The following is a 13864-nucleotide window of genomic DNA, read 5'->3' as shown; positions in this document are numbered from 1 at the left end:
GAGCAAAATCTTACTCCGCAATGCCCTTGCCTCTCGACTCGGCCTCTGAATGCCCCGAATCTAGCCACAAGCAATACAATACGATCAATATAGGCTAAAGGAACCAATTCCACAAAAATACCAAATTATAGGCCAAATCCTGAAATTCACTCAAACCCGGCCCCCGAGCCCACGTCTCGAAATCTGACAAAAATCACAAAACTAGAAAGTCCATTCACTCACGAGTCTACCCATACCATTTTCATCAAAATCCGACATCATTTGGTCACTCAAATCCCCAAATTACTCTCTCTAGAATCCCAAGCCCTAACCCCTTATCTCACTTCAAAAATCCTACTAATTAGGCGAGAAATCAACAGGAAAACACCATTGCTAGTGATATTAGAGCTCAAGCAACTTACCTCAGTGAATATCCTTGAATCCCTTTCAAAAATCTCCCCAAAAGCTCCAAAGTCCGAATTGAAAATGATGGAAATGAGCAAAATCACGAAGTCCCCTTTTTATACCTTCTGATCAGTGAAACCGCACCTGCGGTCCACTTGTCCTCTTCTACGACACCGCACCTGCGGAAATTTCCATCTCAGGTGCGGAACTCACTTAATACACCAAGTCCGCATCTGCGGCCAACCTTTCGCACCTGCAGGTGAGCACATGCGCATTTCCCTCCACTTCAGCGGAAAATGCCAAACTCCTCACTTCTGCATCTGCGGGCTCGCAGATGCGACCTCTCTTACGCACCTGCGATTCCAGCCCAGGTCCTCTTTGTCCGCATCTGCGGCTCCCCAAGTGCACCTGCGACCTTGCACCTGCGGTTCCCACTCCGCAGGTGCGAAAACACCAACAGCTGCAGCTTCAGCTGCATTTTTCAAATTCCAAACTCCCTGTTAGCCATCCGGAATCACCCCGAGCCCCTCGGGACCTCAACCAAACATACCAACAAGTCATATATCAACATACAAGCTTAGTCGAATCTTTGAATCACTCAAAACAACATCGAAACACCAAATTACACTTGGATTCAAGCCTAAGAACTTCTAAACTTCTGAATTCCACAAACGATGTCGAAACCTGCCAAAACACGTCCGAATGACCTCAAATTTCGCACACAAGTCAGAAATGACACCACGAACCTGCTTCAACTTCCGGAAATCCAATCCGACCCCGATATCAAAATTTTCACTGCCGACCAAAATCGCCAAAATTCCAACTTTCGCCAATTCAAGCCTAATTCTACTACGGACCTCCATATCACATTCCGGACGCGCTCCTAAGTCCAAAATCACCTAAAGGAGCTAACGGAACCATCAAATTTCAAATCCGAAGTCGTTCACACATAAGTCGACATCCGGTCAACTTTTCCAACTTAAACCTTTTCCTAAGAGACTAAGTGTCTCAATTCACTCCAAAACCTCTCCGGACCCGAACCGACTAACCCGATAAGTCATAATACAGCTTAAGAACACAAAAGGAGCAGGAAATGGGGCAACGGGGCTATAACTCTCGAAACGACCGGCCGGGTCATGCTCAAAAGTCTCTCAATTTGAAATTAAAAAAATATATATATCAGTTAGACGTAATTTTAGACTTCAAATGCTTAAGTCAAACAGTACATGATTTAAGACCTGTGATTTAAATATGTTGTTCCTTATTGCCTTCCATGTACTACTAATTAAAGAAAATAATTGTAAAGACTTCCTGCTACTTCGAACTTATATTATGCATCTTCCATTTATTTTCTGTTCCTTTGACCTATTTAACACCTTTACGCTAATCTAGGATTTTAAGTTAATTGAGTACGTAATATTACTGCACCCATTCATCATTGTGTCACAATGTATCGATGCTATGCAGCATGTGTAAACTCTTTTTTCCCTATTTTTTATAATTATATATGATTTGAGACGAACAAATTAAAATAATGTTTGTGTGATCGCGAATATACATCCACCACTAGTCATCCTCCTCCTGATCAATACAAGATAAAGTTGCGAAATTTAGCCGTTGTAATATGCTACTACTACCTATTTAAAAAGTCTACGAAGACAAATTATACTAAGCCATTAAAATGTATACCACTTACAAAGTTATGTGTAATTACATTTCTTCTGACATGATTGTGTAAGTAATTTTATATGATCTTTTATTAGTATTTTTTTTTTTTTTTTTGGAGAGAGAAAGGAAAGAGAGTCAGAGAGGGCAGCTCAACAGCCAAGGAGAAGCAAAGAGGGAATAACGTGTTGAGATATCGCAGTCCTCGGCGGTGTTATGCAAACTGATGTTTGAATAGAAATATATATAGTTAAATTGTTGTATATTTTTATTTTATTTATAGGACTGTAACCCTTAATTAAAATAATACCAATTATCTATTGCATGTCTTGCGCAAGTTTAGATCTAATCTTTATTTAACAGTTCCTATACTCTTCTTAAAGTCAACTCCCAATTCGGTCCGCAAAAACCTTCTATAAGAAATTATAATGTCATTTTCGCCTCTCTACTTCTCTTTGTATTTCCAATTGAACATCCATATTATCGTCTTCATGCCATTAAATGAACAAGGATAACCAAAGCCTTTTTATTGTTGAAAGATACATTAGGTATAGCCAAATATCTTAATTTAGACTTAGGTGAAGAACATCAAATATGAATTAATGGACTTGTAATTTCTTCGTAAAGCTATTGATATTCACTTCTTAACTTACGAATGCAATCGTCCTTGACAGGGAAACATTATATTGGATAAATAAAATCATATATTTAGAATTTTCAAAATAAGTTTTTGTCTATGATTAAAATTAATTCAACATTATTTATTTATCTTGGTGATACTGATATTGTCTCCTTTGTCTTTGTCTTTTTATTTTCTTGAGCCGAGGGTCTTTCGGAAACAGCTTCTCTACTCCTTCGGGGTAGGGGTAAGGACTGCGTACACACTACACTCTCCAGGCCCCACTAGTGGATTTTACTGGGTTGTTGTTGTTGTTGCTGTATCTTTGATAGAATTAAAAAATTTACAAATGTAATTTTTATCTGTCGTGAAATCATTAAAAAGGTACAACACAAGGTCATGCAGAGTGAGATGCTTAGAACATCAAAATTACCATTTCACAGTACGAATGAATTTAAACCTTTATACATTACGATGTAAAATATTTTTTACACTATCAGTTTACTTAGAAAATAACTATCAGTAAAAGTGAAGTTTATAACCTGAAAAATAAGATAAATAATGTGCTATAATAAGTAAATTATAATGACTTGTAAAATTCTTTACAGTCAAGTGATATTAGTTAAACCTAATGTTTTTTTTGTTGTTGTTGATAAATAGACTTCCATGTTAGATATTTTAGGGTTCAAGTTCATATTTACCCAAAATAGGGGGTGTGATGACAAAAGAGCAATTTCAATATTCAATTAAATAGACTATTCAAACTAAATTCAGCACTTTCCAAGAGGCACATCTTTTTTGCTTTGATGTCAACAGTTACACAGCTTGCATACTTCTAATGCCAACCAATTAAAATAGAGTTCTTTGACTTTGATTTATTCCTTCTTTAGACTTCCACACATATCTCTATCTTACTTCATAAATACATACACATTATTACCAACACGTATAAAAAGCCTAGGATTATGTCTACCCCACTTCTTCTTTCAGCTTATAATCAAGAAAATCTAAATCATCTGTCTATGGATTTTCCTCAACATTTTAGATGCCCCATTTCCATGGAGCTTATGAAAGATCCTGTTACAATATCCACTGGTGTTACATATGAGAGAAAAAATGTAGAAAAATGGTTCTATACTTACAAGAAAAAAACTTGTCCTGCTACAATGCAAGCAATTCATAGCTTTGACATGACTCCAAATCACACCCTCAAGAGACTCATTCTTGCTTGGCAAAATGGGAAATCTCAATCAAATTCATCTTCTTCATTCTCCAACAAACACGATGAGCTCGTTTCGTTGCTCAATACGATAGAATCGAGCCCTTTTAAGGTAAGTTCTTTAAAGAAACTCAAGTCAATTGTTGAAGTAGGTGATCATGATGTGAAGGATGATTTCAAAACATGTGGTGGTGTTGAGATTCTTGTTAGGATTATTCAACAAATTTTAATCGAAAGCTCGGATTTTGTCACGTTTAGAGCTTGTGAAGAGGCTCTTAGTCTTTTGATTAAATTGCCATTTGTATTAGAAGAAGAGGAGACAATCAAGATTTTGTTACAGCCAGGGTGCATGAAATCCATGGCCATAATGCTACAAAGGGGAAGTGCAGATGCAAGATTTTGCACCGTTTCGATATTCCAAAGGATCACAAAAGCTGATTGTAATTGGAATATTGTGATTGAAGATCAAGGGATTGAATTCTTCAAGTCTTTGTTGGAGATTTTATCTGATGAAATTTGCAGTAAGGCAAGTTCTTGTGCATTACAAGTGTTGATAGATATACTCGAAAAATCGAAAAAATCAAGATTGAAAGCTATTGAGGCTGGTGCTATTTGCACACTCATTGAAATACTTCCTGATTCAAACAAATCAAAATGTGAGAAAATAATGTACTTGATCAAGTTATTGTGTGAATGTGCTGATGGAAGAATGGGATTCATAGAACACGGGCTAGGAATTGCAGTCATATCCAAGAAAATATTGAATATTTCAAATATAGCCACAAAAATTGGGGCGAAAATTCTTTCATTGATTTGCAATTCTAACCCCACAGAGAAGGTTTTAGAGGACATGTTGATGTATGGAGCAGTGAAAAAGTTGGTTACTTTGTTACATATTGGTGGCTCTTCATCAACAAAAGATAGAGTTCTCAAGATTTTCAAGTTGCATGGTGATAAATGGAAGAAAAATCCATGTTTTCCTTATGAGCTCAAGAATTATTTGGGGTTGGGAAGTGATTCTTTCTAAAATTAAGGGTTCAAAAAAGAGTTAATATGAAAGTCAGATACTTGTAAAGAAATTTGTTGAAATAGAAGAAAGTTTGTTAGGTTAATTATGTCCAAAGAGTGTTGAATTAATCATTTGAATTTTTGTGATCTGTTGGGTATGCCAGATTGTTTAACGGTAAACATCCCCAATAGTTTTATTTTTTGATGTAATTTTTTATACATTTCATATGTGTCTTGGACGAAACCAATGCTTATAGAAATTTCAGTTTACCTTAATTGTTATTGCATTCTTGCTTTGTGTCTCATAAAATATAATGTAGATATACATTCCGGTATGGTTTGGGGCTATATATAAGGTGTTTTTTTCCTCTTCTCACCACTAAAAAAAAAGGAAAAAATCGACTACCAAAACCGACGGATGTTTGTCAGTAATTAGCAACAATCGATCGAAAACCGATCGATTCATGGCGGCCGTAATCGTATGGTCAGTAGAGTCAACTGACCGACTTCAGTCGGTATTTTTCGATCGATTTCTGTCGGTCAATAAAATTCCAAAAAATAAAAAAATTGCCGGAAAAACCGACCAAGGTCGGTTTGTATTTTAACCATGTAATTAAAAAATACACCACCTGGGAATCGAACCGAGGTCCAAACTATGACAAGATACTATTCTACCACTAGACCATTAGTGCTTTAGTTTTAAGAGTGTCTTTTATTTCATTTATACTCTTTAATTTTTCGCGTGAAAATAACCGACCAATGTAGGTCGGTTTTATTAAAAAATAACCAAAAAACCGATCAAAGTTGGTCGATTTCGTTAAAAAAAATTAAAAAATAATATATTTTGAAAAATCGACTGACTGACCGGTTTTTGGACCGACCGAAGCCGATCGGTCGACCGGGGTTGGTTTTGGCCGAATTTATGGTAGTGTCTAATACAAGAGCGCTTTACTCCTTTATTTGTGGATCTACTGATTCTATGCAAATCAAATACCGATTGGTTAAAAAAATAAAAAAACACATTCAATTTCTTTTTAAGTCTACTCTTCCCAAACGTGTATGAAAAAAAAAATGAATCAGTCCCCATTGTATGGAAAAAAGAAAAATATTGTAGATACTAGATAGTTGAACTTCCTCATTAAATGCTTGGTCAGCCAAGTAAAACTTTATAATTTTTGTAACTGATTATTAAATTTTGACCCCAGCTAATTAATTTCTTTTTGAAGTTTTCTTATCTAGTAAATCACGTTACAAGTATTGTTCAAAGATGATCGAAATAAATACTAGGAAATAGAAAGAAAGTCTAAATTTGACATTGTCTAAAGATTTTGATGGAACTAATAAATTATAAGTTCAACGGTTTTAATGGGAATATAACACATATATTACCACATTTATACGTCATGTTTCTTGCTTCTTCCAACAGTGAAGTTGACTTTTGCCTATATATCGTATGCCCAGATTATATTATTGGTGATAATATTTTATCTTACTGGCACACCACGACTAATTTTTCTTATTTTATTTACCACAACAAAGAATTATGATAAGGTGAGAAAGGGTTGATTGTGTTGGTTGGGTGAGTGGTTTCAATTGGAGAGACCTGAGATTGATTCTCTTTAATCATCAACAGCCGTTTCAGTCAGAGCTCGTCGCACCAAACTTACATAGTGCAATTTACATTTTCTGTATGATTTACGAGCTATTATACAGTGAGCAGGTTACACATTAGATGTGCCTCCGAAGGGAAAAAAGAATTATGGTAATGACCAACATAAAAATGCAATATCAAGTGTAAGCGTATAACGTAACTTCATATTTCGACAATAAATAATTAACATCAAACTAAAGATTACTTTAACTTGATAGTCAGTTTTGAACATCTCAAATATCAATGCAATTGGTTTTTATCAATTATAAAAATGTGATCGAACATGACGAATGCATTTGGAAATGTAGGCAGAACTTTAGTAAGGCAGAGTTAGATAATGATTTTTCTTTAAAAAAAATAGGGAGGTCACCGTTTAACCTTTCATATTCATCATCTTTTGCTATATTTCCACTAAAAAGAAAAAGGAGAGAGAACGTTGCAGGCTTCATCGTTTCTTCCAGTTTTGTTAAAGCATATTATTAAGCTTAATTTGACATATATTTTTGGGCAAAATACGAAATTGAGCGAAACTAATTCCATTCGCTAGCAAAAAAGTGTATAAAATATATATATTTTTTGTATATAATACACATTTTTGGGAGTGGCAAAAAAATATAGATTTCTCTATATTTTATTACTGTAGTAATTGTTGCGAAAAACATTTCTCTATATCACATTAACCTTTAGATTTGTATACTTTATCTATATTCTTGAAGGGCTGTGAAAGTTATTTTGAGCAATATATAAAATTTTCTTAAAATGAATGTAAAAAATGCAATTCGATGCATTTTTTTTAACTGAATCCACTAGGCACTGTGCCTAGGGTTAATTTTTATATATATATAAAAGGTTACAACAAAAGTGGAGGGGGACCTGAATCTTACCTCCACAATTAAGATGAAAATGCACTTGGTCAACCACATTTGGTAACCTACTGACATCTGTACCCTATGGCGAGTTAGACCTATGAAGATGGTCCAATTAACTATCCAACAATGATAGTCAATTGTGTTGGGCTATACTAGCCCAAATACACTCTTAACATGGTGTGATATTGTCCTCTTTGGGCCAAGCCCGCACGGTTTTTCCCAAAAGGCCTCACACCATTAAGAGATCCCTACACCTTATATGTAAACTCCTAATCTTTTCAGCTACCAATGTGGGACTTTGTTCGCACACCCAACAATCTCCCCCTCGAACTAAGTTCCACGTGGCCCACTACCACGATCCACGGGTCAATTTTCGAGATTCACTGTGTACCACCCACATTGTTAGAGTATTATGGCAACCGAAGCCCGCAACTAGCTTCTTCTTGTGTGTGCATCGCCCTGCACCATTACTCCGCCATCTCCATACTCGTTCCGCTGAACCTGCGCTCTGATACCAGTTGTTGGGCTATATAGCCCAAATATACTCTTAACATGGTGTGATATTGTCCGCTTTGGGCCAAGCCCGCACGGTTTTTCCCAAAAGGCCTCACACCATTAAGAGATCCCTACACCTTATATGTAGACTCCCAATCTTTTCAGCTACCAATGTGGGACTTTGTTCGCACACCCAACAAATTGGAGCTGCAAAATACAAATGTGGTAAGCCTAGGTCAACTATACAAAAAAGTACATGTAAACCTAAATATGCTAAGTAGAAATGTTGGAAGGATTCCTTCCCTGTACAATGAGTTCTACATATATTACACTTTAGTGCAAATTCTAGTAAGAATGGCACATAGATGGAATCAGAGAGGAGGACTATCTTCCATTTTGCTTTGACCTTGAAGTCAGGGAAAGCTAAATGGAAGATAGTTGGCAAAAATAATTCAGGAGAAGCTGAACTGTGCTGTTGTTGTCTTGCATATCTGACAGAAAAGGGTGAGCCAAGGAGGCCTTTTCCTGTTACATTAACCCAGCCTGTGAGAGTAGCTGACAGTGTGCATGGTTGAGCTTGAGGATCATGTGTGGCTCTATATTGAGTGCACCACTGTTCCTGCAGACCTGCCTTAAAGTTGCAGAAATGGTGCTGCTGTTGGATCTTCATTGAGCCCTGTGAACCTATGTATTTGTGGATGGGTGGAGAGACTTGAATTAACTGGTACATTTTCAGCAGAATGAGCATCAGGGATGCTAATACCACTAGCTGAAAAAGCACCAATTGATCAAGTGTACTCCCAGTACCTGCAAAACATAAGAAACCTGTTAGTGAAGGGGAGCTCAATCTCCAGGTTCTTGTGTTAACTGGAGATGAGTCTGGGGGCAGGGGAGCAATTGGGATCCCTGAGCAATAAAGAGCTGATTGCAGGTTCTTGTGATCACTGCAATCAGCTGTATTATTGTCGCTCATATTGTGTAGATGAAGCTGACTTGAGAAGTCATGGTTGCATGCATGAGAGACCCTGCAACATTGATGAGGAAAGAGTCCTGCATTTTCTGCACCTGAAGGTGCTGATTTCTGCACTTTCTGGTGTATCTGTGGGATGCTGCTGCTGTGGGGATGATGTTTGAGTATCAACTGGTTTGTTTCTAGGAGAATGAACATCAATGATGTTGATACCACTCCCAGAAACCATTCCAATTGATTGATCAATGATAGAAAGAGGGGACATGCAAAACAGAAAATGAAGTTAGTGTACAGGTGAGCATTTCTGGCCAGTTTTTTAGGACTGTTTTGTTTGAAGGGATCATAGGGTTGTGCAGGGGTTGGGTGCCAGAAGAAGAGGGTTGATAGGACTTGAACTGGGTTGATTGTTGTGGTTGTTTCTACTGGGTTGTACTTGGCACAACAGTTCCCCAGCTGTGTGGGACTTTTGCTATTTATGGTGATTTGTTGCATGGAAGTTTGGATCTCTGGGAGTGTTTCAATGGTGGTATATGTGGTGTGATGGTAGTGTGCTTGTCCATGATGTGTGTGTGTGTGGACCCTTGCCCTATGCCAATGTAGAGAGGTCACAGGGGTATAGGTTTCACCATTAGGATTGCTTTCCTGCCTTTTATAAACTACTTCTATTCCTTGTTGAAGTTTCAGGAGAATGAACCATAAGGTTAATACCATACTCTGAACCATCAGCAAAGGAATAGGTAATTCATAAGAGGTTGTCACCTGCAAAAGAACTAACAAAGTTAGTAAAACCTTCCAGGCCAGCCCCAGTAAACTGGTGCTGGTGCTGGTGTTGTTTGTGTTGCCATTTTTCATGGCTGTGACCTTCTTGTGTGGCCCTTTTTGTATTCTGCTATCAACCATAACCATGAGAGTTGGAGGGACTAGCATGATGTGGAGGAACCATAATTCTTCTGGTTCTCTTGTGACTGAAGGCTGGAGTACCCAATTGGTCTTGCAGTACTTGCCCTCTGATGTGAGGAGGCAATTCGATGCATTGAATTCTAGTTATGTGCAGAATGTGAGAAAAGTCGGATCAACCATATTAAATCTATTGTACTCAACCTTATTTTGCAATTTGCAGTTCCACAAGAGGCTGTTTTTACAGCTTGAACCCATCACCTCCGTATTAAACGACAATAATTCTTACACGTTAAAGGCTCCCCTTCAAAATATCATATTCACATTAATATTAAATCTTAGATAGTTCTAGTTAGGACTTTTGATGGTTTGTGAAAGTTGTGTAGGAAAATTATACTTTATCCAATTTTGATATAGTTTGACTCGATAGGAAATTTAAGAAAGAATGAAGGCAATCTTCTCTTATGGCCTTCAACCCTTCACTATCCCCCCTCCCCCCACCCCACCCACACCTCACCAAAAAAAAAATAGAGAATTAAACCTCTTTCTAATCCTTTCGTTTCTGCAAGCATGAAGGATCCAAAGTGTTGCCCCTCTTATTCGAGGTTAGGAAGTATTTTAAAATGTCTTGACTTGAAAATTGCCATATAAATTTAGTATTGAGAGAATAATAAGATCGGCTAACAACTTAACATCATCATTTTTACTATAGAGAGGAAGTAGTTAATCATGAGCACGATCATAGTATATCGTGCTATAATAGATGCAAAGTAAACCCTTTGAAACTGACGTTTCAAATAAATAACACGAAATGATCTTTCCTATTTTATTTCAACAAGTGAAAATTTAGACCAAGTAGAAGTTAGCTATAGCTATCAAGTAGCTCATGGTTTTGATAGTTATGAATAAAATTTAAAATTATAAAACAAGAGGCAAATTAAAAAATGAAGCTGAAGCTTAGTTCAACCACTGAACAATTGAGCTCAACCCTCATTATTAACACTAACTAAAGCTCATCTGAACGGGCATATTTAAAAATCAAGATGAATTAGATTGGTCTTCGGAATATTTTGAAAATTTGGATAGTCTAAGGTCAAAGGACGTAATATAAATTTAAAATAAAAAGTTTGCAGTCTTGCCGACTTTAGAAAAATGAAGTAGCTGCATTTATGTAGTTAAAAGGTGCACCTTGTATAGGTGAAAGAAATAAGAAGTTTTTCTTATGTCAGAAGATAAACATACTTTAGAAACCATTCACATGAAGACGTACGTACACAATTGCCTCTGCCATAAGGCATTTTCCAAGTTGCACTATTGAAGAAAACACCTATTTTGGTGGCCAAAATCTCACCGTACCTTGTTGGTCTAACTATTTCTAAGCTTTCCTAGCCACTTAACCATGAAATATAGGCATCCATTATCTTCCATAGTCCACGACCGTGTTGGTCTTTGACCTGTGGTGGTGGTGGAGACGAGAGACTTATCGAAAAAGTTTCCTAAATATATATTTGACTAATATTTTTTAAAATATAACATATATAATAGATCATCTTACACCACTTGCACAAGCTCATACATAAGCCGGCAATCGCCCTCTTTGAGGCGGACCGTGTGAGCTCCAGATTTGTCACGACCCGGATTTCCCACCCTCGGGAGTCGTGATGGCGCCTACTCGTAGAAGTTAGGCAAGCCACGAAATTTAGAAATCTTTAACCTTTTCATTTTTAACACTTTTAACTACTTGTAACAACAGGTGATCAACATTTAAACAATAGCGAAAAATGAAATTAAGCGGAAGACTTAGATAAATATAATACCAAAATCGATACGAATAGCCAACATATGTCTCTACCCAGAAACCGGTGTCACAACATTCACGGACTGTCTATGATTACTACATACAAATGTCTGAAAGAAAGAACTCAGTCTGTCTCGGATACAATGATAACAGAACATAATAGTAGATAGAATAGACGTCGGGCCTGTGGACGCCTGCAGGACTACCTCGAGATCTCTAGACTGAAGACTGGCTCCCAAGCTACTGCTGCTGACCCAGTACTGCTCCGGTATCTGCACAGAGTGCAGAGTGTAGCATCAGCACAACCGACCCCATGTGCTGGTAAGTGCCTGGCCAAACCCCGGCGAGGTAGTGACGAGGCTAGGACCAGACTCAAAATAAACCTGTGCAGTTTATATATATACAGCGGAAAATAAAATAGAACAAACAATTTAAAGCTGGGAAGGGGAAACATGCTTTGGGGAATAACAGATAAAACAGAATCTCAAGAAAATTATCAAGAAACCAAAAATTCAACTCCTATCAAGGATAAGGAAAACAAAGGCAATTTACGTACACTTTCGGTTCACATCTCGTTGCAGGCGTGCAACCCGAACCCATTTCTCATATCTTGTGGTAGGCGTACCACCCGCTCCCATTTCATCATATCTCGTGGTAGGCGTACCACCCGATCCCATTTCAATATATCTCGTGGTAGATGTACCACCCGATCCCTTTTCATCATATATCGTGGTAGGCGTACCACCCGATCCCATTTCATTATATCTCGTGGTAGGCGTACCACCCGATCCCATTTCATTATATCTCGTGGTAGGCGTACCACCCCATCCCATTTACAAGCCAACACAAAATCACAAGGAATCCTGGCAAGGGAACAAAAGCAATTTAATAACTTCCCGGCAAGGAAACAAAAAAGCAATATAATATCTTCCCGGCAAGGGAGCAACAATATCAAGACAAACATCCCGGCAAGGGAGAATCAACTATAACCAATCCTAACTCAACTCCTACTCAGCTCAATTAGTATCAACACTCAATCATAATAAAATCCACGAAAATAAACTAAATCTTTGCTCAATATCGAGAATCATCAATTAAAGCATCCGTAGTAACATTTAAGAACACAACATCTATCAATTCAAGACTCACGGTCATGCTAGACACCAACGTATAGATACTCGTCACCATGCTTATACGTCGTACTCAACAAGAAGCAATTAGCAAATAGGACACAACTCCTAATCCCTCAAGCTAAGGTTAGACCGGACACTTACCTCAAACATCCACGGCCAACTCAATACTCAAATACCGCCTTTCCTTTCGAATTTGGCTCCAACACAATCGTATCTATACATAATCGACTTAATAACATCAATAAATGCTAAACAATCCAATTCCAATTCTCAATTATAGCTTTTTAATCATTCTTCCCAAAAACCCAAAAATTGACCCCGCGCCCGCTTGGTCAAAACACGAGGTTCGGACCAAAACCCGATCACCCACTCACCCACGAGTCCGAATATATCATTTGTTTTGAAATCCGATCCCTAAACGAGGTCAAATTCCCAAATAATCAAAAAGCCCTAACTCTACCCAATTTCCCAATTTTCTACCATTAAAACCCTAAGATTATTGATAAAAGTTGATGAAAAACATTAGATAATTGAAAGAAATCAGTTAGTGAGTGCTTACTTGTGATTTGGGAAGAAAATCTCTTGAGAAAATCGCCCTAGTTCTTCCTTTTTTTTTGTGAAAGTTTGAACGAAAATCGCTGAAGTTATGTTTTTAAAAAGACTCACTGCCCGACTTCCGCATCAGCGGCTCAGGGGTCGCATCTGCGCAACCGCATGTGCGGAAAAATTGTCGCTTCTGCGAAAATGGCTAGGCCCCGCTGGGGCCGCACCTGCAAGAAAGCACCCGCTCCTGCGATGTACTTCTCGCACCTGCGAGTCCGCATCTGCGGCCCAAGAACCGCAGGTGCGGTTACACCAGAACAGCTGTTTCTGCAACTTTTCTTAAGTCCAAAACTTCCCAAAACACATCCGAAACACACCCGAGCCCTCGGGGCTCCTAACCAAACACACGTACTAACTCAACAACATCATACAAACTTATCCATGCGATCAAATCGCCAACATAACCTCTCAAACAACGAATTAAACCTCAAAATCAAAGAATTTTTCTCAAACTTCATAAAGCATCAAATTTTCGATTTTAAGTCCGAATCACGTCAAACGGATTCCGTTTTTCACCAAATTTCACAGAATCATCTTAAATCATATATAAGAC

The 13864-nt window shown here is 37.7% G+C and overlaps 1 protein-coding gene across 1 annotated transcript; it reads left to right on the top strand.

The window, feature by feature from the left end:
• The first annotated feature begins 3726 nt into the window (after positions 1–3726).
• On the top strand, positions 3727–4914 carry LOC109237804 (E3 ubiquitin-protein ligase PUB23-like). Its single transcript, XM_019404183.1, has one exon. It carries the CDS (start codon positions 3727–3729, stop codon positions 4912–4914), a length of 1188 nt encoding a protein of 395 aa, XP_019259728.1.
• The last annotated feature ends 8950 nt before the right edge of the window (positions 4915–13864 follow it).

This window comes from Nicotiana attenuata, unplaced genomic scaffold (assembly GCF_001879085.1).
Source record: "Nicotiana attenuata strain UT unplaced genomic scaffold, NIATTr2, whole genome shotgun sequence".
In the NCBI taxonomy this organism is placed as follows: Eukaryota; Viridiplantae; Streptophyta; class Magnoliopsida; order Solanales; family Solanaceae; genus Nicotiana; species Nicotiana attenuata.
The sequence above is the reverse complement of the archived record's forward strand: the minus strand, read 5'-3'. Positions and strand labels throughout refer to the sequence as shown.